General features: G+C 44.0%; 1 protein-coding gene across 1 annotated transcript in view; it reads left to right on the top strand.

The window, feature by feature from the left end:
* The first annotated feature begins 1,160 nt into the window (after positions 1 to 1,160).
* LOC139291129 (A disintegrin and metalloproteinase with thrombospondin motifs 2-like) overlaps positions 1,161 to 25,467 on the top strand; it is a 107,014-nt gene continuing 82,707 nt past the window's right edge. The window contains exons 1-2 of the mRNA XM_070913059.1: positions 1,161 to 1,248; positions 2,857 to 3,266. Coding sequence (XP_070769160.1) covers positions 1,161 to 1,248; positions 2,857 to 3,266 — 498 coding nt within the window. The remainder of the gene's footprint in view (positions 1,249 to 2,856; positions 3,267 to 25,467) is intronic.

Genomic DNA, 25,467 nt, shown 5'->3' with positions numbered 1-25,467 from the left:
CAGTTTACTTGCAAAGAGACACTGTTTTGCTCCCGTGCAGCTCTTTTATTGCTTTGTGTTGCCTTGAAAAAAATAAACAATCAACAGAAACCAAAGACTCAGTCAGAGCTTTTTTGAAGGTGACATACTGCTAATTGGGGCTGAACAGATTCACCTTAATACCTGATTTAGGTATTACTTCAAAAATAGTCACTCGTCAGTTGTTTTAATTATTTTACTTTGTTGCTGTTATAGTGTTATATTATTTTAAAAGGGGAAAAGAAAACAAAAACATTTCTGTCAGTTGTTCTGCTGCTCATCAGGGTTTACAACAATATAAGATTAGTGGTCAAGAGGCGTAAATGATGTGCTAAATGAGGGCAATGCAGGTTAGGGCTAGTAAGACTTCTCTTTTCTTTCCTGTCTGTAAATTGGACCCCTGGGCCCTGCAAAATCTGAGTGCGTTTCCACCAGAGAGCCACGCGGGGCGCTGCTGCTCACCCAACCCACGACGCTTGACGGGATATTCAAAGTTTATGCAAGGCTTGCAGCGTATCAGGGACCGGCGGAGGGAGAGAGTTGAACAGTAGTAAGTTGCAAAGATCACTTTCGGGGCGCGCCACACACATGAGGTGCGATAAACCGGCCTGCTCGTTAATTTCACGCCATTTCTTGTCCATGCGAGCTGTCAGCGGGCCTGTCAGTCAGTCCGCAGCACGGCCAGCGCTCTCTGAAATATCCTCTCATCTCACACAGCTGAGACGCACAGGGAGTGTGTGGGCGCCCGGTGCCCGGTATGTATGTGTGTGTGTGTGTGTGTGTGTGTGTGCGCGCGCGTGTAGAGTCGGTGAGTTGTCAGAGCACTAAGTGAAAGAGTGGGGGAGCACGCACAGTGTGAGACAGGAGTTGAGAGAAAGAGAGAGACATACAGGAGGAAAGAGAGGAGGAGAGTTGAGTGAGTGGGAGAGAGAGAGAGAGAGCGAGAGAGAGAGAGAGAGACCTCGGCGGAGAGGAGGAGAGAGAGAGGGGAGGAGAACTCCGTCTCTCCCGGTGCACTTGGCAGTCTAGTTGCGGGCTGCTGTGCTGTTGCTGTCGTGGCGTGGCTGGTCGCGCCAGGCGGGGAACTTCACCACACTGGAGCCCGGAGTCCCACTCTCTCACCTGCGCAGTTCGGAGCTGCCATGGGTCTCTCGCCTGGATTTACTGTCCTAATTATTCTACCGGCCTTTCTGCTGCACACCAGCGGCCTTTACATCGCCAGTAGCGTTGGTACGTACAGTACAGTTAAACGTGGTCAGTGTTTATGTTGTTCTTCGTATCTGCTGATCTCTTATCAGCAGGGCTGCACGGGGCGCTTCATGCGCTCACTGGAAGTCTGGAGCTCAACGTAGCGGCCAAACACTATCCGGTTTCTCCCGCTTGTGTTTGATTTCGAGCATGCTTTTTGCAGTTTTTGCAAACAACATTGTAGGACGCATTTGCAACTTCTGTGTGTCCTGCTGTGGGGTTTGCAGGGTCTTTCCGGAGGTCCCTCAGCGGTGCAAGCAGTGTTGTGATTTGCTTTCTCTCATCCAGGGGTAAATGTTATCTGGGGTGTAAAGGGGCATCAGATGCAGCGGTTTACTGTCGGATTTTGCAGGGAAGTAGCCTAACATTATCTGATTCGGCCGCTGTCGCATCTATCGATCTGTCACAGGACGCTGGAGTCGGATGTCAGCTTATTGATCACACTATTATCAAATCATTCCTCTAACATCGGGGCTGAAGCAATATTAACAGTGTGTGTTAGGTTTTATCAGTCAGCAAACTTTATACACCAGATATGACAGATTGATAGCCAAATGATAATAATTCACAGTGCACCTGGGGACCACGTATAAGGTGGTAACTGTCTCTCACTCTGCGATGGCATTGACACCATAAAGTGGCCTTGGCTCAGTGTGTGTGTGTGTGTGTGTGTGTGTGTGTGTGTGTGTGTGGGCGCGGGGGAGCATCTCTCAGGTCGCCTCCAAAATGCACCTGTGTTGTCACTTGTCACATGAGAGCAAGAGAAATGTTAGGTGTCAATTCAAAACGTGTATCCTTTACTCACATAGTGCAGTAATTAGCATGTAGTTAAGATAATGATGATGATGTTAAGATAAATCAGTGAAAAATACATACATGTGCATCATATTAATTTTAAACAAAATTACGCTGTATAATTTCAGTAGTCGGATCAGTTTTTCTTTTTAATTCAGTCGGTGTCGAGGTTATAGAAATCATTTTTCTCTCGAGCAGCCTGACGGTGAGAAAACAGCGCGAGAAAGCCGCAGTTAGCACCTTGATCTTGCACTGGCTCTCCTATTGACGGTGGAAGGGCACAGAAGGTGTCAGGAGCGCAGCGCGCACTGCTGAGGCTGCCGTTTCCAAACGCTCACTGCCGAGCACCGGGGTCGCCTCTGGGTTCATGGGTGGGGCTGTGTGTGTGTGTGTGTGTGTGTGTGTGTGTGTGTGTGTGAAAGGTTACTGCTTTTTTTCTTTCTTTTTTTCTTATTATGTTCCTTGTGACATGGAATAAGGAATAAATATTTCCATGGCATGCTTGACATTTTTCTAATCCCTTGTTTTTCCTCCCACCTTCTTTTTCCATCCTTTCTACTCACCCTCTACCCATGACTCCGCACTGTTTATCCACCATCCTTCTCCCTTGATGTCCCCTCCTCTCCCTCTCCTCCTCAACCTCTAATGGTCTTCCTTCCCACCCTTTTTCCACACATTCAAAATCTCACTCACCAAATAACCTTTCCCCCTCGCTCACCTGCTCCTGCCACATCCTCTCCTCTCTCCTCTCACTCATTACCCTCCTCCCCCTCTCCTAAACTGTCCTGTTCCCAGACTCCCTGCAGCATGTCCTGGGGGAGTATGGACTGGTGAGGCCGATCAGTGTGGACGCAGAGGGCCGCTTCCTGTCACACGCCGTCTCGGCTGGCCACATGGCAGGAGGGCAGTCCCGTAGGCGCCGGAGGAGGGAGGTAGGAGTAGGTAATGATGAGTGGGAAGGACCAAGAGGAGAGTCCGTGGCCTCTCGGGAAAGGCTTTACTACAACGTCACCATCTTCGGCCGGGAGTTCCACCTGCGCCTGCACCAAAATGCCAGGCTGGTGGCCCCCGGAGCCAAGATGGAGTGGCGTGATGACAATGACAGCACCCGGCACTCTGAGCCACTGCACGACGAATGCTTGTACGTGGGTGACATCACAGACACGCCAGGAGCCACTGTGGCTATCAGCAACTGTGACGGCCTGGTGAGTGGACAACAGTCAGTGTTACCTGTGCTGTGCTCTCATCTTTCTGACTGCTGCAGTGTTCACTGAGTTCCCTGTGAAGGGAGGGACACAAGAGGGCAGGTGATGCGTGTCTGAGTTTGTGGAGAAACTCTGTATTGAAAGAAATAGACATAAAGATACAACCAAATACCAAAAGCAAGAGATTTTTGCCCCTTGACCCTGTTGCTGTCCCTGGTGAGTCTTTCTGGTTGACCCCCTAGCTTAGAGGCTGTCATGGGGTCAAACCTATGATTTATACTGCTGTTCTCCCTCATGTCCTCTAAACTGGTTATAACATCAGGCCTGCCATGAGAAACACCTGAGTCATGTTTTCATCCCTCTGTCCTCTGCCCATTTAGTGTATGCATGTAAAAGGGGGGAGGGGTTATTAAAGGGATACACTAATGTTTCACTGATAACCCTTCGTATTTATGACTACGTCTCAGCACAGGGCTTTTAGAATAACATTTAGCTGGTTTGCATTGCACGGACAAATAGCTGACACTACAACAGCATTTGAATTGAAACCGCCACCTTTAAAATATTTTGGTTGCACAACAGTTGCTCAAAGAGCCTGAATTGTAGATGCTTTTAATAGAGCTGACGATGAACAGAGGAAAAGGAAAAGAGATGGCAAACAGTTGGTGAATGGCTGTCGGCAAGGGAGAGAAGTGAGATATAGACAGTGTGAAGAATGTGCACAGGAACTGCTGAGATGAGAGGAGGCAGAAAGATGGAGACCAGTGCCCGAGGAAGAGGAGGAAGGGACAAGTGCGAGAGATGAGCCTCAGGGCTGAGGAAAAAAAGGCAAGTAAATAGGAGTAAAAAATGGGCAAAAGATGTGTTCAGGGAATGATGAGATTGGGGGGAGGAGTTCCCCTCATTAGGAAAAGTGTTCATTAGTCAGCCAGATCAGCCCACCGCTGGAGCTGAGTAGCAGCGACTGGATCCGTTTAGGGTTGAGGACACAGGGGACTGAGCAAGCAGCTGAGAGAGCAGGCAGGGAGCCAGGACAGCACAGGCCTGACATGCCCACTTAGCCTGACACCAGCCAGCAGCAACTCACTGCTGCTGCTGCTTCCTCCAGCCTGTCATTCCAGGGCCTGTTAGTAATTTCAAGGAAAGGTTACTGTCAAAGTGTTGTTGGTTACAGACAACAGATCAGCAGTTAGCATAAGCCACTGGTTTGTTGAGTGGCTGACTGCATCACCAGGTTTGTCAGGATTTTAAAGAATAGGTTTGCATGTTTTCAAGTCTGTGTTATGTAAAATAATACCCACATGTGTACATTGAATTGCTATAATCATTCCACCTGTCCACATTGGCTGGAAAGAGATCCCTTCCTCATGTAACTCCAGTTCAAAAGATGGGGAACAAAATTCACAGTCCTCCATATCTGCAGAAAAACCTCCTTAAAGGTACCCTCTACAGTTCTTGGCCACTAGTAGTGCTATAGAGCAATGTTTTTATGAGTGGGTCCCCATTTTGATTGTATCATACAATCCTGCAGCCAGTTTTATGCTATTCCACTGATCGACAGTCGGTGGTGGTAACGTAGAAATGCTCCAACAAAGGTAAGGGGAAAAAAACACTGCAAGCAAAACATGGATGTAAACAATTCACATATCAAATATTCATATAATCGGCTTTGCAAATATTTTAGGATTTTACAGGCCTCAAGGATTCACATAATGCATTTTGGCAAAAAACACTGAATGTAAACACAATTGTTTTGTTTACAAGAAAACCGCACAGGGCAGCTTTAAGTGCAGTCAAAGCTAATATGAGATGTCAGCAATCAGAGTGGGAATCTTCCAAAGTTATGGTCTTTGTAGTTCTCTCTTCATTTCCCTGTCCCTCCACCGCAGCTCAGCAAGAAAACATTGACTGAAGAAACAAACAGGGAATTTTTCATGCTAAATAGAATGTAACTTAAATATTCACTTTATTGGTCTAACTCAGACTGCTGAAGTCTTATAGCAGCTTCAGTTAAACTTAAACTATACATTTTTGCACAGAATAGGGACTGTGGATTCTGTCTCCCATCACTTACAGCATAGTTGCATTAAAAAGGGATCTCTTCAGGGTCAGTATGGACAGAAGGAATGCAATCCAAAATAAACAAGCATGTGAGTATTGTTTTAAGACAGACTTGAAAATGTGAACCAGTCCTTTAAATGTATGTTTCTGGAGGTTAAAGTGACAATACTTTAAATATTTAATCCCCCAAATATGAACATCTAGGAGTAAAACAATTTTGTTAAAATGAAAATGTATTTAAAAATTATTTTTAATATCAGTGCCGCTAAAGTCACACCGAATACTGAAAAGAAAAAAAGAAAAAACCCTTTTAAATAATCACATTAGTGCTGTCCACTTGTATTTAATTTGTTTCTCCCCGCCCTTGAACAACTCATGTCATTACTAATCAATTCTTACAACCTACTCAGGCATGCCAAGAAACACAGCCAAGCTCTGCCTAAGCTCTGTGCCCACTTCCTCAGTGACCCAGACACCTGGTTAGAGCCCTCTCTGCCCTGTGTTGCCATTCACAGCCAAGAACCTCTTGCTGGCTGTGATCCAGGGTGCGGGATGAGGGGCAGGAGGGACAGAGCCAAGACAGGGGCAGATAGGGTTCAAACCAAAATACAGAAAAATAATAATAAAGAGGCAGAGGAGGGAAAATGAAGAGGGCAAAGGGTATGGATTTCAAGGAGTAGCAAATGACCAGAATGAATAAGAGAGCATGAGAGAGCACAGGGAAAAAAGGAAAATCTTTGAATGGACAAATGACCTTTGGAGGGAATTGGATTTCTGTGAACAGAAGCTGCGATCAGCTGGTTAGTTGAGAGGAGGCAGCACACTGTACAGTATGAGGACTGAGGAGTGTGCTGTGTGTTTGTGTGTGTGTTTTTAGTCCTAGATCGGTGCAGTGCAAAATGAAATTAAACTGCAGCTGGGACTGTATTTCTATGTGTTTCTATGTGTTTCTATGTACGTGTGTGTGTGTGTGTGTGTGTGTGTGTGTGTGTGCAGAGGGCAGAATGGGGGACTGCATGAATAAAACAAAATAAAAACTCACAAGCTTAGGAGGTTTCCACTTCATGCACGAATGTTGGTGTGTTCAGTATGTGTGTGTGTGTGTGTGTGCACGCGCGCGCGTGTATATGTCTGTGAACACCTATTTGTGCATGTAAATAGTGTTGAATGTTTCCTTGTGGCTTTGAGATTGTCACTTACTAAGAGTGACAAGACATGTTACCGCACAGGTGTAAAAAAATAAAATAAAAGTAATGATGGCTGAATTCCCTTTAGCTCCTTTGGTTTAAGGGTTTTGTGCCTGCTGGCTGACTTTAGTTGCTTACCGGGACACTTGAGTACAACAGAGCCATTGTTAATATTATTAACACCTCGCGTTTTTCATGCTATAACACGTCAAAATATCTGCTGTAAAAAAGGCCCACTTATTGGTTTACCTGTTTGACTCTAAAACACAGAGCTGCTCATAAATGTTGTGTATTCAAATGTTCATTCTTTTTCGTCCTTGTTAGATAAGGATCATACAACTATTCCAAATGGCGTATGACCATTTATTTAAGGCTGATCCTGAGTGATTAATGCATGCAGCCATTTGAGAGCATTTTTTATTCAGTGGCTGAGGATGGAGTTGCAGGAGAATTGTTCCGGGATGTTTTGGTGTAACATTAAGGCTGTCCTCTGCTTTATTGTTTATTGTTTAAGGGATGGAGGCTTGCATGTTGGATGAAGCCACTTGTTGAACTGCATGTACATTTCATCTGTAGTTGTATTTCGGATTTTAGAGATGTTTTGTTGACCTTTATTCTCTAAGTCTTACAGTTTAACTGTAAGCAGCCATTTTGGCATTAAAGGTGGTGATGAAGGTGAGGAAGAAACCCCTGCAGGATTAAAAGTTGACCCATGACAATTACAGTACCGCTGAAATTTGGAGAAGGTGGTTCTGTTTTAATCTTCTCAGACAAACATGCTAACAATGCCGGAAACCTGCAGACTCTTTTCTGGGCAAAAGGGAGTGGATTTTGCAGAGAAACACCAGGATCTCAGTTCCTGAACTTGAATTCCATGTGAATGCACACTTGTATGTGTGTGTCTGAACCTCTGGCCCTACTTGTGGTCTTTCCTCCAGCCTGACCTATAGTGTTTGTTCAGAGATGTGGAGGCTGTTCGCTGTGTTGGCCTGATTTTGTGCACATGTGGGTGTGAGGTCAGGTGCATTCATGTGTGTGTGTCTTTTTGGGATCTGATGTGGAATGTGGAGAGTCAGCAGAGCTCCTGCTTTCCCTCTTTCTACAAGAGACAGAGAGACGTAGTGATGAGAGATCAAGGGTTACAAAATTATTGCTATTTACTTTTTCCATCAAAGATCAATCATATAAATGAGTGCCACTTGTCTATTTAAGCTTTTTCGTTTTGATGAAAGTCGTAACTTCTACTGTTTATGAGCCCTGTTTACTAGAGCACAGTCAGACATGTTCACCATGCACACTGTTAAGCTCCTCCTTCACCCAGTCATGATTTAACATTGTGAAGTGGTCTCGTCCTTTAAATAGCCAAAAGCAAAGACAGAAACACAGAAACCGTTGAGAGTGATTAGTATTATATGTGACCAATTCTAAACTTTGAATGCTCAGCATGCGCCAATGTGACCCAGCAAAAGTTAAAAAACAGAAACTGGGAAAGAAAGAAACGATTCTTGAATAGACCATCTTCAGAAAAATGCAAAAAGTAAAATGGATATGGTAATAGAGTAAAATCCTTTTTAAGTCACTAAAAGTCTTAAATATCCTCATGGTCCAACAGGATATCCTTAACTTTCAAACAAGCCATAAACAGCTACAGATACACGAACAGCCACAATGTCAGAGCTGTGAAGCAAAACATGTCCTGGCAACAGATAATGTTTGAATAATCTCTGCAACTGAAAGAAATTATCTTTACTGATAATCATAATTAAAATAATTACTATACTTGTGGCAGGACAAAGACAAATACTGACACACACACACACACACACACACACACACACACACACACACACACACACACACATAAACACACACTCTTGTTGTAGTGCTGCACATCCAGATATCTATCTCTAGTGAGAGGCCTCCAGTCTTCCAGATGGGCCACAGCACCTGAGATAATCAGTGAGCTCAGACAAATGGTAGGGCAGCTTCAGGTTACCGTGGGAACACGGGTCACACAGGTCTGTGGAGCCGATAGGTGTGCACGCAGGCCAGATGTGAGATCCAGCTGGGTTGAGTGATCTTCATGTCTCAGAGTTTTTAACGGAGGAAGTGTGTTGCCTGTCATCTCGGGGTTTACTCCTGATATTCAGGTGGATGCACACCTGGATGACAAGACACGTGTTGCCACAGCTGTGATGTACATTGTACACATGCATGCAATAAACACACTGGACACCTTTTGCTGAAGTGGGAATCACGTGCTCCAGCACACCTGATCATACCTACAGTATGGTCCGATGCTCAGGCACAGGGCGGGGGCAGACAGCAGCGAAGTCCCCCTGAGCCATCTTTACCACGCTGCATGACAAAAACCTGTGCACACATTTCTCTTATTGTCTCCTCCCCTCGCTTCTCTCGCTCTTTCCTCTCGCTCTCTCTGTCTCGTGTTTCTTGGCCAGCAGCGGTAGCAGCAAGCAGGAGAGCTCTCCTAATGATGGTATTAAAAGAGTCAGGGAAATGACAGAGAAAGAGAAAGAGAAAGAACGTGGCAGACAGCTTTTTGCTCCCCAACACCCACAGATTCAGAGCTCTGGCAAAAAAAGAAAGAGACAGCAAGAGACAGTGTTCCTTTAGTGAGCAGTCTTTGTCTGTTTTTAGCAGCAGCTCTGCTCCCAAGCGTTGATCAGACAAGTGGTGTTGAGGGTTAAGGGCATTGCCCGCTGTCTATGCAGAAGAAAGTTTAGTGCCAGGAAGCTAGATCTAGATCTTACTAACTAGAAGATATATTTTATGCCTGCTATTTGCACAATATGGGCGTCATCTTTTGTTGGCAGATAATTAGCCCTGATCCGGTGCAGGTGTTGCCCTTTGTATATTTTGATATGCCATATTTATGTATGGCTATGTACTTCAGTCTGTTCATGTGTGTTATTAGTGCACAGCAGGAATGCTGGAAGGCGGCGGTGTTATTTTGGTGCTTTCATTGAAAAGACTCACACATCAACAGCAAGCAGAAATGCCAAAGCATTGACAGGTGTTTTATTTATTTCTTTTCTGTGGGCGGGTGCTTGGAGATGGCACAGTCTTTGCAAATACTATAAAAATCATCTTCGGGGGTTACAATGCTAATTTAATGTAATGATATTGTGAGTGTTATATGAGTACAATTAGAAAGGTTGTAAAGTTACTTAATATTACAAAGCCACTATACACACACACACACACACACACACACACATTACACACCCAAATCTGTGCCAGCAGTGGGCTTAATCATGTGAGAGTGTGTTGACAGAGGGGCAGGCCAATCACAATAATAGCCCCAGAACTACAATAAATGCCAGTGACACGGACACTTGCGCCAGCCATGCCCCTGGAATACGCTCAGTCATTACCTCCGCATTAAGAGTCAATAGAGAAGGCAGCCCTGGGCTGAGCCAACTCATCCATCCATCCAGCCAGCCCGGCAGTTAAGCTTGGTCAGGCGTGGCAGCTCGCTGGGCCCTACAGTGTGTTATTCCACCCCGGGTCACACGATAAGCAGCTCTCAACTGTAATCAGCTCAAATTGAAATGATGACATCAATTACAGCACGGCGCACAGCTGTTATTGACCCTAGCCCTCACTGGCTGCGTGGAGTAGGTTGTGTGTAGAAGGAAAAAAAAGTGGAGGGGTGATGGTTGGGGAGCGCCTGCCTGCAGGAACCGCATGGTTGGAGGGAGGGCCGGGTGTGGAGAGGCCAGACTGCTGAGGCATGGTATGAATGGAGAGACAGACAGCGAGAGAGAGAAACGTGTTCTCGCTATCTGATTGCAGGTTCCACCCTGCAGTGTAGCTCCACTCAAACACACAATTACTCAATCTAGAGCTATTATCAGACAGAGAGAGAAATAGAGGAGGAGAGCGAGAGAGAGAGTCAGACAGAGAGCAGGCCCATTTTGAGGAACACTATACAGAGCAAAGGAGTGCTTTTACCAGAGCTGTGATTACCGCCGCTCACTCAGTGCACTTAACCAGCCCCCTTGACTCCCTTTCCTCTCGCTCTCTGTCATTCACAGAGTGCTGGCTCAGATCACATGGTCTGTTTGAGTGGTTGAAATAACAGGATTCATCTGAGAAAATAGAGCAGTGGAACCCCAATGATTATAGGGAAACACCTCTGTGAAGTCATGATTACAGCAGGTTATATTTTGATACTAAAATCAGCTCCGACACACTGGAGGGATGTAGCAGCGGGGATGGAATAATGGACTGTACATGTGATGTCATAATGGAATGTGGGGTTCCTGGATTCCGTGATGTCATTGTGATGTTCCGGACTTGGGGCTTTATGTTTAACCAGGAATAACAGAGGATGTACAGTAGTGATCATCTTCTCAGCCAGTCACATTACTTATGACCATTCACAACTGCACATGAAGAGAATGACTACCTCCATCTCAATGTATAGGTGAGTGCAGATTCCCCAAGCAGGAAAATGATGCTGTCTGAGAGATGTAGAGTGGTAAGGCGTGAACAGGTAGACTACATGCCTTTATATGTTGTGTTTAGATTTAGTTTGTGTAGATAGCGTGATCACCATGTTTTCCATGCTTAATGATGCACAGTTTTATTGTCAAACACAATGACCCACACTTTGACGCGAACATGTTGTCGCTCTCCTCCCACGATTGTCATGTGCACGATTCAGATACCAAATGAATTGACAATGGACAGTTATGTCTTGCACATTTTGAAGATTCAGGGGTCACAATGAGGAGAACAACTGTGATGTTTCAATTACCAAAATTAAATTAAGTCTCTGAAGTCCAGATGGGCCAAGAGGGTAGTGGTGCATAACATGGATAACGACATTATTCTGCAGAGTCAATGGAAATGAAATGAGTAATAAAATAGAAAATAGCTCTTGTTGGAAGTTTTTTCTTGCCTGCCGGAAAGCCACCACCAGCTCAACTGTCAGTCAGTCAGTCAATCAATCAGTCAGCCAGCCAGTCCCACAGGCCGCAGGGCCACGCAGGAAACTGATCGATGCGAGCCACATCAGCAGTTCTCTCGCTTACAGGCTCCAGCAGCCTCTGTGGAGGATCTTGGAAACAGGACGAGACATCCTCCCCGTGTTCCAGCGTCTTAACAACCCTTCTGCCTGCCTGCCTACCCCTGGCTGACCCGGCCCATGTCTCCCGTGGCCACGCTGTTTTACCTCCCAGCCACCACACAGGTGGCTCTGTACTCTTAAAGTTTTCCCCACATAATCCTCCCAAACAAAACACAACATGAGAGAGAGAGAGAGAGAAAGGAGGGAGCGTGGGGAGGCAGTGAGGGAGGGTAGGTGGAGGAAAACAACAGGAACACAAAGAGGGAGGGAGGAAGAGCGTGGTGGAATCTTAATGTGCCCAAACCTGAGCAAGAACAACTGCAGCATCATAACCGTCACCACCTGCTCAGTCAGAAGGGATGGAGTATAGAGAGGGGGGGGGGGGGGGGTTCTTCTTGATTAGCATGAAGAATTTCGCTTTTTATTGTCTCTTCCTCTCAGCTAAGGTCACTCGTCTGCCTCCAGAAGCTAGTACACTTCTCTGACTGATCATGGATATTTTATGTCTGCCAGTTACTTTCACTGAGCGAGCACAGACTCGAACCCCCTGCACTCTAAAAATATGTGTGCATTTTGTCCTCGCCTGATCTAATTAGTTGTATTTGTTCTTCCTCTGGGTTGAATTGTTCAGCCGTCTTGTTTGTATTTTCTGTTTGCATGTTCCTTAATGGAACAGAGCCTGTCTGTCTGTCTGTCTGCATCTCTGTCTGTCTGCGTACAGTATCTACGGTTGAAAGTCATTTTGCTTGGCGCTTGGTGCAGCAGGCAGCTAAGCGGCAACAATCGCACCTCATAACAGAAACTCACACCCTCCTCATCTTACTAAGGCTGCCTGTTTTTGTTTTCTGCAATAGAGAAATAATCACTTTTTTCTCTCCCAGTGTATTATGTTTGGGGGTTTTTGCCAGTGCATGAGGACCTCGGGAATTGTTAGTGTACCAGCATATGTAATATATTATATAATAATATATTGTATTCTAATAACTGACTCTGTGGGGGCTGGAGTGAAGCAGCAGAAACAAAGAAACACATCTAGTGCTTTGATCACTGTGACTGATCGTCTGCCAGTGTGTACAAGGAAAGCTTTGGATACTGCCTTACAATTATATAATCTTTTTGCCAAGATGTAACGGAGACTTTGAGATGACCTTGTCCATGTATAGCTCTGTGTGAGATTGAGTTACTGTATGGTTGGGCTTCCAAGGTCTGCTGGATGTATCCTCTGAAACAAGGAGAGGGCCAAGCACCTTATCAACACTCGCAACAGCAAGATGATATACAGTAGTTAGCAAGTAGGGCAAGGCGATATGGAAAAAAATAGCATTGCAATAGTGTTTTAATATCAGTCAATATCGCTATTTCTCACAATATACATTAAGCCACCATTCTGTTGAATTTAAGATTACTTAAGGAAGATTCAGAACCTGAAAATTAACACGAATTGTGTGAGCTGCAAACAACATTTAAATAGATAAATTAAAATTGAAAATAGATAAATTATACAACATAAACAAAATCCTGTCAGTCGAAATCCTTGTAAATCCCTCAGTGTGATATGTTTACAGCTTCAGTTCATCAGTTAAAATCCTCCTTTTTGATTTGATGCCAATCCGCATCTTACCTTTTGCCTTTGACAAAGCAACAGCATGTGTGATGTATTGACAGCAAGTGTCTGATTCAAACCCTCACATCACCTCTGCTCTGTTGAAGTGTCCTTGAGCAAAAGTCCTTACCAGCTGCAAGCTGCTGCTTGGAGCAAGCACTGACCTCTGGCCTCCCTGGAAAGAGGAGAGAAAAGCCGAGCAGGGATCAGTAGAGAAGCATGTTAATAGTAAGCAGTTTCCTACTGCACGGTGTATATGTCTATGTTAGGAGTGTGTGTTGTCATCTGTGTGGCACAATATGAATGAAGGAGCAAGTTCTGCTGTCAGACTTAGTCTATTACTGGTTGTGCTTATGGCCGTAGCCTGAATTGTGCATCCTTATAACTGCTATCCTCTCTCTTACACACACACACACACACACACACACACACATGCAGCTCCCCTTACAGTGCGATGATTGACAGCATCACTTGAACACAAAGGGAAGTGATTTTTTTTTCATAAGCTAATCCTTTGCCTCTCTCTTTCAAACACACTGACACTCAGACGCAGACACACTGGGGAGAAGGGACTTATTGTCAGGTTGTGCTCTATCTCCACAGTTCATTTCTAATCCTCTCTCTCCCTTTCTGTGCCATCTCCCCACTTCCACCACCCACTCCTACACACACACACACACACAACCACCACCCGGACTGTTAGTCTAGTAGCGCTGTCCCAAGGCTGGGATCCACCACACGAGTCCTCGTTGTGGCCAAATCAGGGAGACTGGCAACATGGTGAGAGCGGAGGGAGACTGCTGTGTGTGAGGCAGGCTAGATGAGGAAGATGAGACACACTGGAGAGGAGAGACTAATGGAGGAATAGAACAGAAGGGGATGTTCTTTTTTTCCTTGCTTTATGCTCTAGTTGTCCTCTCCTCTCCTCCTCTCCCAGCAGCAGGGTGTATGCTCGCAGGGCGGGTGTGGCTGCAGCCGACTCTGATGCGATGTGACAGGGCCCTCCTCTCTGTCCTTTTTGCTGGTGTGTGACAGCATGAAGCCGCCATCCACCTCCGTCTCTTTTCCCTTCCCATCTCTTCATTTCTCTCACCGGTTGGGGAAAGAAAGCATTTCTGGCTCAGACTGTCTCTCTGTCTGTTCGCATGGTGTGTGTACCTTTCTCTGTATCATCCTGTAGCCGTATTTTCAATTCAACTGAGCATGAAACGCAAAAGCGACGCAAAGCATGAGCTAATCCAGCTGTTCAGTTATGAATCCCTTAATGTACAAATGAGATTACATTTAATCTGGACATTTGGGAAGTATGGTTTCCTAATATTTTGGCTGTGTTTGCAGTGCACACATTTCTTTTGAGAGCAGGGTGACCTCCCAGTTAGCACTTCTTGTAGCTGTGTTGGCTTGTTTCCACAGCCACTGTGCTGACTGAGGCTATCTGCAATCTCTCAGTTTAGGGTCAGTCAAAATGGCCAGGCAGCATAGGCTGTTTAAGGCCAACTACATTCTCCTTTTTTCTATTTTTTCTCGATACTGCTGATATTGTTTATGTCTTTTCGTGTGGTTGTGTTGTGTTTGGACTGGAGGAACTGAGGGCTTTCCTGGGGCGGTGAAGTGAGCCCCAGGGCCAGTTGTCAGATGTAATGGGACCATTCACAGTGTTCACACACTTATACTGAAGGTCCAAGTTGTGTTAGGTGTCAGGGTTTACTGGTTTTTATGGCCCATTTTTGAAGACTGAATATTAGTGGGTGTACTGTAGGCCTCACGCAGCCCAGCATGCATTTTTAGAAGCTGATTTTTAACTCCAAATGCCAATCTTGTGAATTGGAGCAAGTAATTGCCTAAATGACTTCCAGTTAAATGCAGTGAGCTCACCTAGTCTGCCCCCTAATTTATATATCTGAGATGAGGATTTGGACATGTATTGTATTTAAATGTCTGCCTAAATATTTGAAGGATGCTCTGGCTCAGTGTCAGTCCTCAGATAGAGGTGATGGGTTGAACCAAGTACCCAGTAATCAATTTTGTTAAGTAAAGTTGTCCCCGATTGTTTAAAATGGTCACAGGAGACAGGAAATACAGTAATATTAGACATTACCAGCTACCAAATCCCAATTCTCTATTTTTGGGACTGAAAATCAAACGTATTTCATAGAGTCATAGTATGACTCAACACAATCGGCTCTAAAATTGTCATTGCCTCCAAATGTTTCGTGGGATTCTGTATTACTCACACCGTCTCCGCTGTAGTAGTGTTACTGTAGGTTTGTCACTTCCGTGGGTTTCCCGCCAAATTGGTCTAGTTGGAAAGCATAATAGTCCAATAATTTCTGCAGATGAAGGTGACCAAATAATTACAGCTGATCATGAGTCAAGGGATTTGTTTTGCTGAGGCCCTTATGGTTTTTACACAGGCAAGGATTTGTTTTTCATGTTTTTGGTAGTTTGGAGACCTTTCCATTGGCTCTCACTTATTCTTTTTTATTTCTCGATATAATAACACAGTTATTGGTTGCTGTGCATGTGCCTCTGAAACTGCAAGTTTAATCAGCATTAGAAGTGTTAAATCAACCTCTAACATGATGCGTGTAGTGTGTGTCGGTAGGACGAGAGGTCTCGAGTCTGACAGAGGCAGAGAGAGGTGCTCAGTTTAGGTTGATGTTTTGGACTGAACACTCTGTGTCTGATGTGCTTTTTTTGTTTCTCCTTCCTCCACTGCCCATCCATCTTTATCTCTCCTTTGCCCTCTCCACATCTCCCTCCCTCCCTCCCACTACAGTGCGTAGAGGTCATAGCCCCAGCTGAGCCACAAGCTGTTGTTGCCTTACACTGACTACTCTACCCGCTAATATGACCAGCAAGCCCAGTTTATCACGTTACTCTCGAGCTCTGCATGACGAAGATCACTCAGACGGCTTTAGTTCTTTAGTAGAAATGGCAAAAAGATGGTGTGGCATTGAAGACTTCATGAAAAACACAAATAACAAATATAACAAGCACGACTGGACTGGCATTAATCATTTTCGTGTTAAGGTGAAAACCCGACATCCCTATTTGTTTCATGTTGATGAAATATTCGATGTGAAGCGTTCAATGTTGTTTTTGCATTCCACCCCCACAGATAAAATGGTAATGAGTGTTTGTGCTCTAAAATAGGTACAAAAGTACTTTTTATTTTTTTTCAGAGATGTAACATTCAGGCACATAATGGGCTTCACATTTTCATCCATTTTAGCTTTTGAACCGCTAAGAATTCAGACTGATTCAAAGAGTCAGTGAAGTAACATCACTACTGCTAACTGGGACACCTGGATGATGCAGGGGTCAAAACACAGTGTGGCCTTTTCAAACATAGACATCTCAATATTGCCTAATAATTATAACATTGTTTACACTACAGGTAGACTTTTGGCACTTGGGATGCAAATGATAGGGATGGAAAAAATGACTTACCAGAGAAAAGGGGGTGTAACTTTAATGTGCTGCCCCATCAACAAGCCAAAAGTTACTGTCCTGCTCTTCCTTTTGTCTCCGCGAGTGCAGGTTATTGCTTTTCTGTGTGCCAGAGGATTTTCACCGAATGTAAAAGCTGTCATGAACAGGCTATAAATGTTATAGGGCCGCTGATGAACAGTAGTAAAATGGACAAGTGTTTATATGACAATAGCAGGGATTTTCATTTTCATTGAATAAAATGTTACTCATTCATTTTCTGAACGTCTTTCGATTACCAGCAGAAAGCATGACAGCGTTTGGTTTGTGTGTTTGTTTGCTCTCATTTCTTCTCAAATGCTGCTGCACATTGCCGCTGTCTTTCTGAGGCAGCTGTTTCTGAAGCTCATCTCTCAGTGTCTACAGGAGGAGGGGGTGGGTGAGGCGGGGGTTGGGGGGTAATTTGGTTAGGGGAGGTAACTATGAGATATGGCGGAGAGGAAGGCAGTCTTTTTGACACAGCCACTCGCTGGTGCTGTGCTGTGATGTATAATGGCAATACGAGTGAGCTTGCAGAGAGCAGAATGGCCTGCACGAACCACACACACACACACACACACACACAGCAAATTGCACACAAATTGAACCTATGGGCTTTCCTTCTACCATATGAACTACCAACACAAACCCTCGTGTGTTCTCACGATTAAGGTATCCGTTTGATCTCAGTGAACAAATTACATGAAAAAGAATAATGTGGAGGACTTCTCGCTGTGAAATTGTATAGAATACTTTCCCACAAGGAGCTCAAGTCATTTTTGCTCTCTTTCAGAATATGATAGTTTAAGTGGCTTTTGCTGAAGCCCTGGCCAGCAGCGCGCAGCTCAAAGCAGAAGCGAAAGGGGGCTGATTTCCTCCCAGACGATGTGATTGTATAAAACTGTGGATGTTGACTCTGCTTCCAGGCCCCAGTAATTGGGGGCAATAGAGGAGCCTGGTGTTTCCCCTCTAGATGAAATCTCTGGTTTAGCTCAGACAGGGTGTGAATTACAGTGTCTACTGTATGCCTCAGCTCTGGAAGAGAATGATGCACATGTGTGTCCATGTGTGTGTGTGTGTGTGTGCAGGAGAGGTACGACATTTCTGTGGGTGTTTATGGGTGCACAAGCGTATATTTATTTGTTTGATAGTGGTGGGATTCCCCGGTGATTGACTTTTATTTTTCTGGTGGCGACTTTTCCCTACAGAGACTCTGTATAAATGTCTTTTTTTTCTGTATGTGTGACTGCATATGTGCGTGAGTGACTAATGTTGTAGATGAGAGGACAGGCTTTGGACTCGCTTGCAGGTCTGGGATTAGAGATTTCTGTTTTCAACCTGATATGTTGTATTAACAAAAGCCTGTGGATCAGATGTTGGAACGGGGACGCTGTGTAGATGCGTCAGTGTTTTAATTGGCACCCACAAATGTATGCAGTACAACATAGACTCATATATGCATTCACACACTCACACAGCCTCAGGCTACATCCTTAACCCTTCTTCCTTGTCCCCTGTGTGTGCTTGCTTACGCACAATATATTTCAATGGCAGGGTGTAATTTTACACTCTGTTTAATGAGGAGACATTTAAACAAGTCATATTTGGCATAATAGCATTATAGCTAACAAAACACCACAAGATTTTTGTATTTGGATCAAACATAATCTAGAAATTGGTGAGAGTAATAATAATGAGTACTTATTTGTAAGGATGGAATTAAAGAGTAGTGTTCCATTTCTGTGTGCATTTTTAAAGGATTTAATAATAGTAATTCTTAACAATTTAATGCAATTCAATAGAATAAATACTGTAATTAGAAATAACTTATGTTAAGACTGTATTATTGTGTAGGATGTCTTTCAGCGTCATCCAGGACAAAATAGGATGAAATGGAGATAATGGACATAGGAGAAATCTTCTGGTACAAGATTTTTAGCTGATATTACAACACTGTACTTATACATGAAATAAATGGTGTCGTTGTGAAACACAGGTCTAACCTGTTGTCTTTCCAAAACTCTGATAAATTCACCCCCATGATCACACAGCCGAGGCTTATTCAGCTGTTGCCTAATAATCTACACTTCAGTTGTCTTGTTGTTCTTTTAAATTGTTCAAATTAACAAACTGGTCCATAACTGAACATGCATTCTGTCAGTTGAAGATGCAAATGCATGGTAAGTGTGCGGTGTGAAATGTCGGCAGCTATTTAATCGTAAAGACCAGTCTTTTAAGTCACACCACATACTGTAGTGTCTTTTGTCAATAACCCCTTTCAGACAAATTAATACGAAGATGGTCGTTCCTTGTTTCCATTGTCTGTATGAAATGTTCCAAGATCTGTCCAAATTTGAAATACATCTCTTGCTCTACTAGGTAGAAGATTTTGCAAGTTTAAACAGCAAATAATTGAATTCAGTCAGAGTCACTTACTTCCATTATAGCAATAGGTTATACAGTTAGTTTGGCAGAAAAGGCTCTGCTGCAGGAAGTTAGCATCGTTAGCAGCGTGTAATGAGTAACAGTTATGATATCTGCGCTGTACACCTGCATGAACATGACTTTCTAGCCACACAGCTGTGAACGAGCCAATGATTGTGAAGCATATGACAAGCAGCCAACACAAGCGCGACTTCAGTGCTCTGTCTCAAATAACGCTATGCTTCATTAATAGAGATTCAGTGTAATCACTTTATGCTGTCGTATTTGAAGCGAAGTAATGAAGTATTATATGATTAATGTGCAGCTCTGTATGCTTGTCCATCAAAGTCTCCATCTTTTCAAACCTCAGGTATGTCTGATGACAAACAAAACAGAGCTGCTTTGTAAACTTAGTGTCTTAAGAGGGAACCGTCGTCTAAATGACTCCACGTTCCAAACAGCACTGAGCATCAAAGCAAAAATGTTTGGCTCTGCTAAAAAAGGATCTCCATTCAAATCCTTTCATACTTGACCATCAACTGTACATCTCCAAGTATAGATTCAGAAATTAGCTGCTTTCTCCATTCTTCCCCTTTTCTACACAAACACATTTCTGTAACAATGAGGCCGTAGTGGATAGAAGAATATTTGACCTTCAAGTCAGAGTCACATTTCTTTCTTGACATTCTGTGTGGATGTTTGTAGAACAGGACAAAGGGCCTATTTTGCACCTTTGTATGTCTTATAGGTTTCCTCCATTTTGTACATGTGTCATTATGCACTGAAAACTGTCACAGATGATCCCCGTCCATTTCCTCAAGATCATATTTTTAGCAATGTGGAGAAGAAAACATCCTACATAACTAATTAGTTGCAGTTCATAAACAGGTTGAAATTGCTTCAGGGTGGATTTCACCTGTTAGTTTCTCATGGGATAGGAATAGGATGTGGAATAGTGGGGGAAGGGTTGACACATCACCTCAAAGTTGTGTTCACAAGGCCTCCATGAAACCTTAAAATACTTGGAAACAGGCATACATTGAAGTCTCTGCTAGTCTTGTCATCTCACACCACACACACACACACGCACACACACACACACACACGCACACGCACGCACGCACGCACACAGAGCTCTATGACACTTGACACATGAAGACAGCTCCATACAAATGTAATTCTTACTTGCAGGAATGCATATCATGCTAGAATTACGATGTGAGAAAAAAAAGGCTCATTGTCATTGTGAGATATTTGTGTGTATGTATGTTGTGCATATGTGCTTGCATGCGTGTATTTTTGTGTAAACACCCGTTAAACACAGTGTGTGTGTGTGTATTATTGATGGTTTGCAAAGGTGCAAAGATTTTTTTCCCTCAGCTTGATGGATCCAAATATTCAAAGTGTTTTTGATACCACAAGAGGAAAGCAATTTCTCTCTCTCTCTCTCTCTCTCTTAAACACACACCACACACACAGACACACAGACACACACACACACACACACACACACACACACACCTCTCCAGGCAGAGAGAGTGAAGCTAGGAGCATGCCTGGGAATATTCCTTCTCAATTTGTGTGTCAGTGCTGTGGATACACGGGTGCTGGCGGAGGCCCTCCTTTGTCATGGAAACACCAATTTTTAATCTTGGGTCCTTAAACCAATGAATTCAAGCCTCTCACATCAGCTAACTAACTCACTGACTAATGCATGCACCCTGGTATAATTGATGCATGTGAAATGTCTCTTAGATCAGGCACGCACACGTTCTATTGGAGTCAGAGGTGTGCAAAGATGCAGAATGAGATGAGCTGAGGTGCAAAGGATTAAACAACACCTGGATTGTTAATAACGTGGCTGGATTAGTATTGGGGCGAAGCTTGCTGATAACTGTTAAAGCAAAGTGCTAACTGAGACTTGGAAAGAATAATACCTCCTTCACAGCATATGAAAAAAAAAAAACTGTGATAGACTGTGGAAGGATTAGCAAAAATCAGCTTTGCACATTTGACACATAGGAAATGTTTTGTGAATTTGAAGTTTTTTCCTGAATAATTTCAGCCGACTTCATTATTGAAGATTTAATAAGTAAAATATCAGTTGGTTCAATGAAACCTTAATAAGCAGTTATACAGTTTTTAATATATAAAAATGCGTTTTGGAGCAGAAGATTGTGTCCTTAGTGGAATTTTTAACATAAAGATGTTGCCGTCGACCAACTAGACTTTGGTCACACCCATTTTCTACATTTTCACAGGCGGCTCCGACGGTATCCCTGGCTACAGCTGGTAACCTTGGTGATACCGGTGGAGATATGCTGCAGTCAGTGGGCGTTGCCAGGGCGTGATATGAAAGCATAGCTGGAGCAGTGTGTGTGTGTGAATGCGTGTTTATGTGTGTGTGTGTGTCTGAGATCCCGGTAGCAGCCTCTGCCAGAGCCTTCATTTTGACGTATCCTTTGATGACGGCATTGGCATTCGAGCAGCCACACACACACACACACACACACACACACACACACATACACACCCGAGAGAGGGGAAGGGGGAGAGATCGAGGGAAAGCTGTGAAATATGAAACAGGAGCATCTAAGTTCAGGTACACTCGTGCATAAACATCTATTAATTAATTGTGGAAGCCGGCAGCTCATAAGAGAAGAGGTTGTTAAGTGTTTTCTTACAGTTTATATACTTCTACTGCTTAAACTGTAGTGTGTTCATGTGTCTCCCTGTGGGCCTGTGAGGCCAGAGGACCACGACTTCTCTCTCTCTCTGATTTATGGCCGAATAATTGTGCCTCATCAACACTATTGTATACTGTATCTCCACAGCTACACCTCCTCAGCACGGCCACTACTTCTATATTTGTTTGGCTATTAAGATTGGATAATAAGCTAATCAATAGAGAAATTAGCATTTGGAACTACACAGTGCGAACGTAATGCAACTGCAGATGCAACTTTGAATTGCAGTACTCCTTGGGGCATTATAAATTAAATCAGTTCTAAGTTTTTTTAGGCTAATTTAGTCAAATTTTCTACACAACAGAATTTGTTTTCCCGTTATACTTCATTTCAGTTCTTAAATCCATCCCATTTGTCTTTCACTTTGTGAGTTCAACACTGCTAAGATAACATGTGAAAGTAAAATATAATATATCTATGAACACCAATGAGAACGAAATGAACTGACATTTTCTTTTCATTCTGCTACTTTGTGCTAATCCTACACACTCCTGCCTTTTAATGTGCATAATCCCTCCCCGTGTTATCTCAGGCTAATGTACAAGGAGTAGCACAGCAGAGTGGAGGAGATGCACTCGCAGGCTGAAGCTAGCAGCTTCCCAGAGAGGGTTGAGGCGGAGGCCAGCGATGTTCACTCGTCTGTCGAACACGCACACTGTCTGTCCTCCACCAGAGAGAGACTCCCTTGGCCTGCCTTCATCAACACATTAGCAATATGCTGCGGCCAGCGTTTTCGACTTACTACAACAACACACAGACACTATCCAGAGACAGAGGGAAAAGTGGGGAGGAGGTGTGAAGAACATAGTCACTGACTACAGACAATATGTAGATGACTTTATTGCCATTCTGTCTGTGTTTTGCCTTGTTTCCTCGTCCTCTACCCTGCAACCTTCACTGATTTGTTTATTTATTTGTTAAGATCCCCATTAGTCCCATTAGTGTTCCTGGGGTCCACTGATGGCCCCCATCTCTCCTCCTCTCCTCCTTTTCCTCCCACCCTGGAAAGAAAGAGGTCATTACTAGCCCCGGACCCCCCCCCCCCCCCGCCCCACACACACACAGGTTCTTCATAATCAAATATTTGACCTAATGAAGGGATTTAATTACTGGTTGCCCAGCACGGGAGGTGTCAGATTACTGCTCCCCCTTTTCATTTTCCCTGCAATTTATCACTATCCTGACAGCAAGGGTGTGTACGCACTGTGTATGTATGTGTGTGTGTGTGTGGCGCATGAGTGTGTGCAAATATTCTTTGAAGCAGCATGTTGAAGGAGTGAGTGTGGACCTGTGTACAAATTTGTAGTTAGTTGGCCACTTGAGACTGTGATAGCAGAATGGCGTGTTTGAAATGGCATCTAAACTATGCTAATGCTCAATAGTTTTTCAGCACAAGTACAGCCATACTTTACATTCTTTCTGTGAAGTGTCCAAACAATATGACGATCATAGCTGTGCGCTGTTTGCTATTCAGTTGAGAAGGCCAAAAAAAAAACATGACTTCTTCATGTTAATACACAGAGAAGTTGCTATGCATACCAATGATAGAGTAAAAGTGTGCGTCTTTATGCTCGTTCTTTATGCTGTCAAAGAGAAAGAGAGCATGTGTGTGCATGCATGTGTTCCTCCGCATGTGTGTTTGTTGGACATTAGTGGGCGTGGGGTACACAGTGGTGGCCCTCCCAAGCGTAAAATGAACAGCAGTGGAAGGGTTCTGTGAGTGTCCAGACCGTTTAGATTTAACTATGAATTAATAACCAGACAGGATCACAGCGCTAGAAGAAGGGCAGGCGGCTGAGGGGGCGAGACAAAGGAGACAACAACAGAGAGGACTGAGGGGTGGAAACCACTCCTAAAGCCATTCTCTCAGCACGTTGGAGGATGCCAGAAAATATTAAACAGGGAGGACATCTTCACTTCCCTGTAAACCCTCAGCCTGACTTGTTCTCATGTATACATACAGTTTATAGAGAGATGAATACTACACATAGGCACCTGCACTACAGTTACATGCTAGGCATCACTGGTTGATTTAAATTTTCCAACTATTGATGTGATTTTTGAAAAGGCCGCAATGAAAATACTTGGCGGGAATTTGCTTGACATGAGGCATTTGTCATGTAGGACAGCTGCTACCAACCGTCTTTAACTGCTGTTTACTATTGAAAATGACTAATTCTTCATATTTACTGGGCTACACGGCAGACAAACATCCTTGAGTCATGAAGTCTGAGATACTGACAGACTTACAAAAACACAAACAAATGAGTTATGGCTGGAACATACGTCTCAGCCCAGAGAAGTTCCAGCCATAACTCATTTGCACGTAGGTGAGCATGGTACGTTTGGAGACCTCTTGCGTGACTTTTCCTTTAAACTTGAATGGATTTTAAGTATAACTTTTGTGTGTTTTTTTCCCTTATGAAACCGCCCTCGGACAGTTGCAATGACCAATCACCTTGCTCGACACACAGGTCTGTGTGTGTGTGTGTGTGCGTGTTCTCTGCATAGACCTGCAGCGATGTTTACTCGTATCCTCTGTGAACCATGATTCTAGCCGTACTGATCTAAACTGCAGTGTACCAACATTGTATACCCTTGTGTTAGATTAGATTTATCAATCCTCCATGTTTCTCTTACTGAATACCCTGCCCCTCTGTGTCTAGTGTTCACTGCATTTATTCTAGGTCAACACTTTCTTTGTAACTTTTAAAAAAAGGAACAATCACAAATGTACTGCATGTTCTGTGTGTGTGAACACAAATAGTGATAATTCTGCCTCTGGGACAGCACCTCTGTCGAGCGTTGAGTCTTGAGTCTTGCGTCTGATTACATTTCTTACAGGTGCAGCTGGGGTCAGGAAATGTACTGCGTATAATGAACGCCATGTACCAATTTTCCAGCTTAAATGTGACACAGCATTACAGTTACCACAGATTAGCTTCATGATAGTGACAAAAACGTTGGGAGTAAGTCGAGTCCTCAGCCATTCTGCCTGCTGAGCATAAGATTCAGTATGTGCAGACCAAAAGAGGCAATCTGAGTGGAAGGATGGTCTGTTGATCCAGTTATGCTCCACTTCTTCTTAACACGCAACCATTTTTCCACCCATATCTCAGCCCCTATCCAGATCAAGCCCCTGAGGCCTGATCCTGTTCTGTCATTCCCGTCTCTGCCTCCTGACCCAGTGAGGGTTAAATGAGTGTGAGGGAATTTGAGGGAATGTGGCAGTTTTCCCAGTCCCTTTCTCTTTCCTAGGCCTGCCCAGGAATTATTAGACTAATTCCAGCTAATGAGGGAGGTCGTGCTGGACGTTGGATAGATGCAGACATGGAGGCTGTGTGAGTGTGTGCGTGACATAAAGGGCCGACGTCACTAAACTGCTAAACCACATGTGTGCCTGACCTACTGACCCCTGCGTTACTGTAGCAACCAGGAGTGGTTAAACTCTGAGTGTATTGATGTTGCATTAATTTCCTGGAACTTATGGCGTGTGATACTTTGCTTTGAAAGGTTGCCGTCCTTTATCGGTGCTTTCATCCGCAGCCTCGTGTAACCCATTCAAAATCAACTGTGTAACTGTGAAATTGAAAACAGCTTTGTTTCGATGTTT

The sequence above is a fragment of the Enoplosus armatus genome, chromosome 10 (genome assembly GCF_043641665.1).
Source record: "Enoplosus armatus isolate fEnoArm2 chromosome 10, fEnoArm2.hap1, whole genome shotgun sequence".
Classification (NCBI taxonomy): domain Eukaryota; kingdom Metazoa; phylum Chordata; class Actinopteri; order Centrarchiformes; family Enoplosidae; genus Enoplosus; species Enoplosus armatus.
The sequence above is the reverse complement of the archived record's forward strand: the minus strand, read 5'-3'. Positions and strand labels throughout refer to the sequence as shown.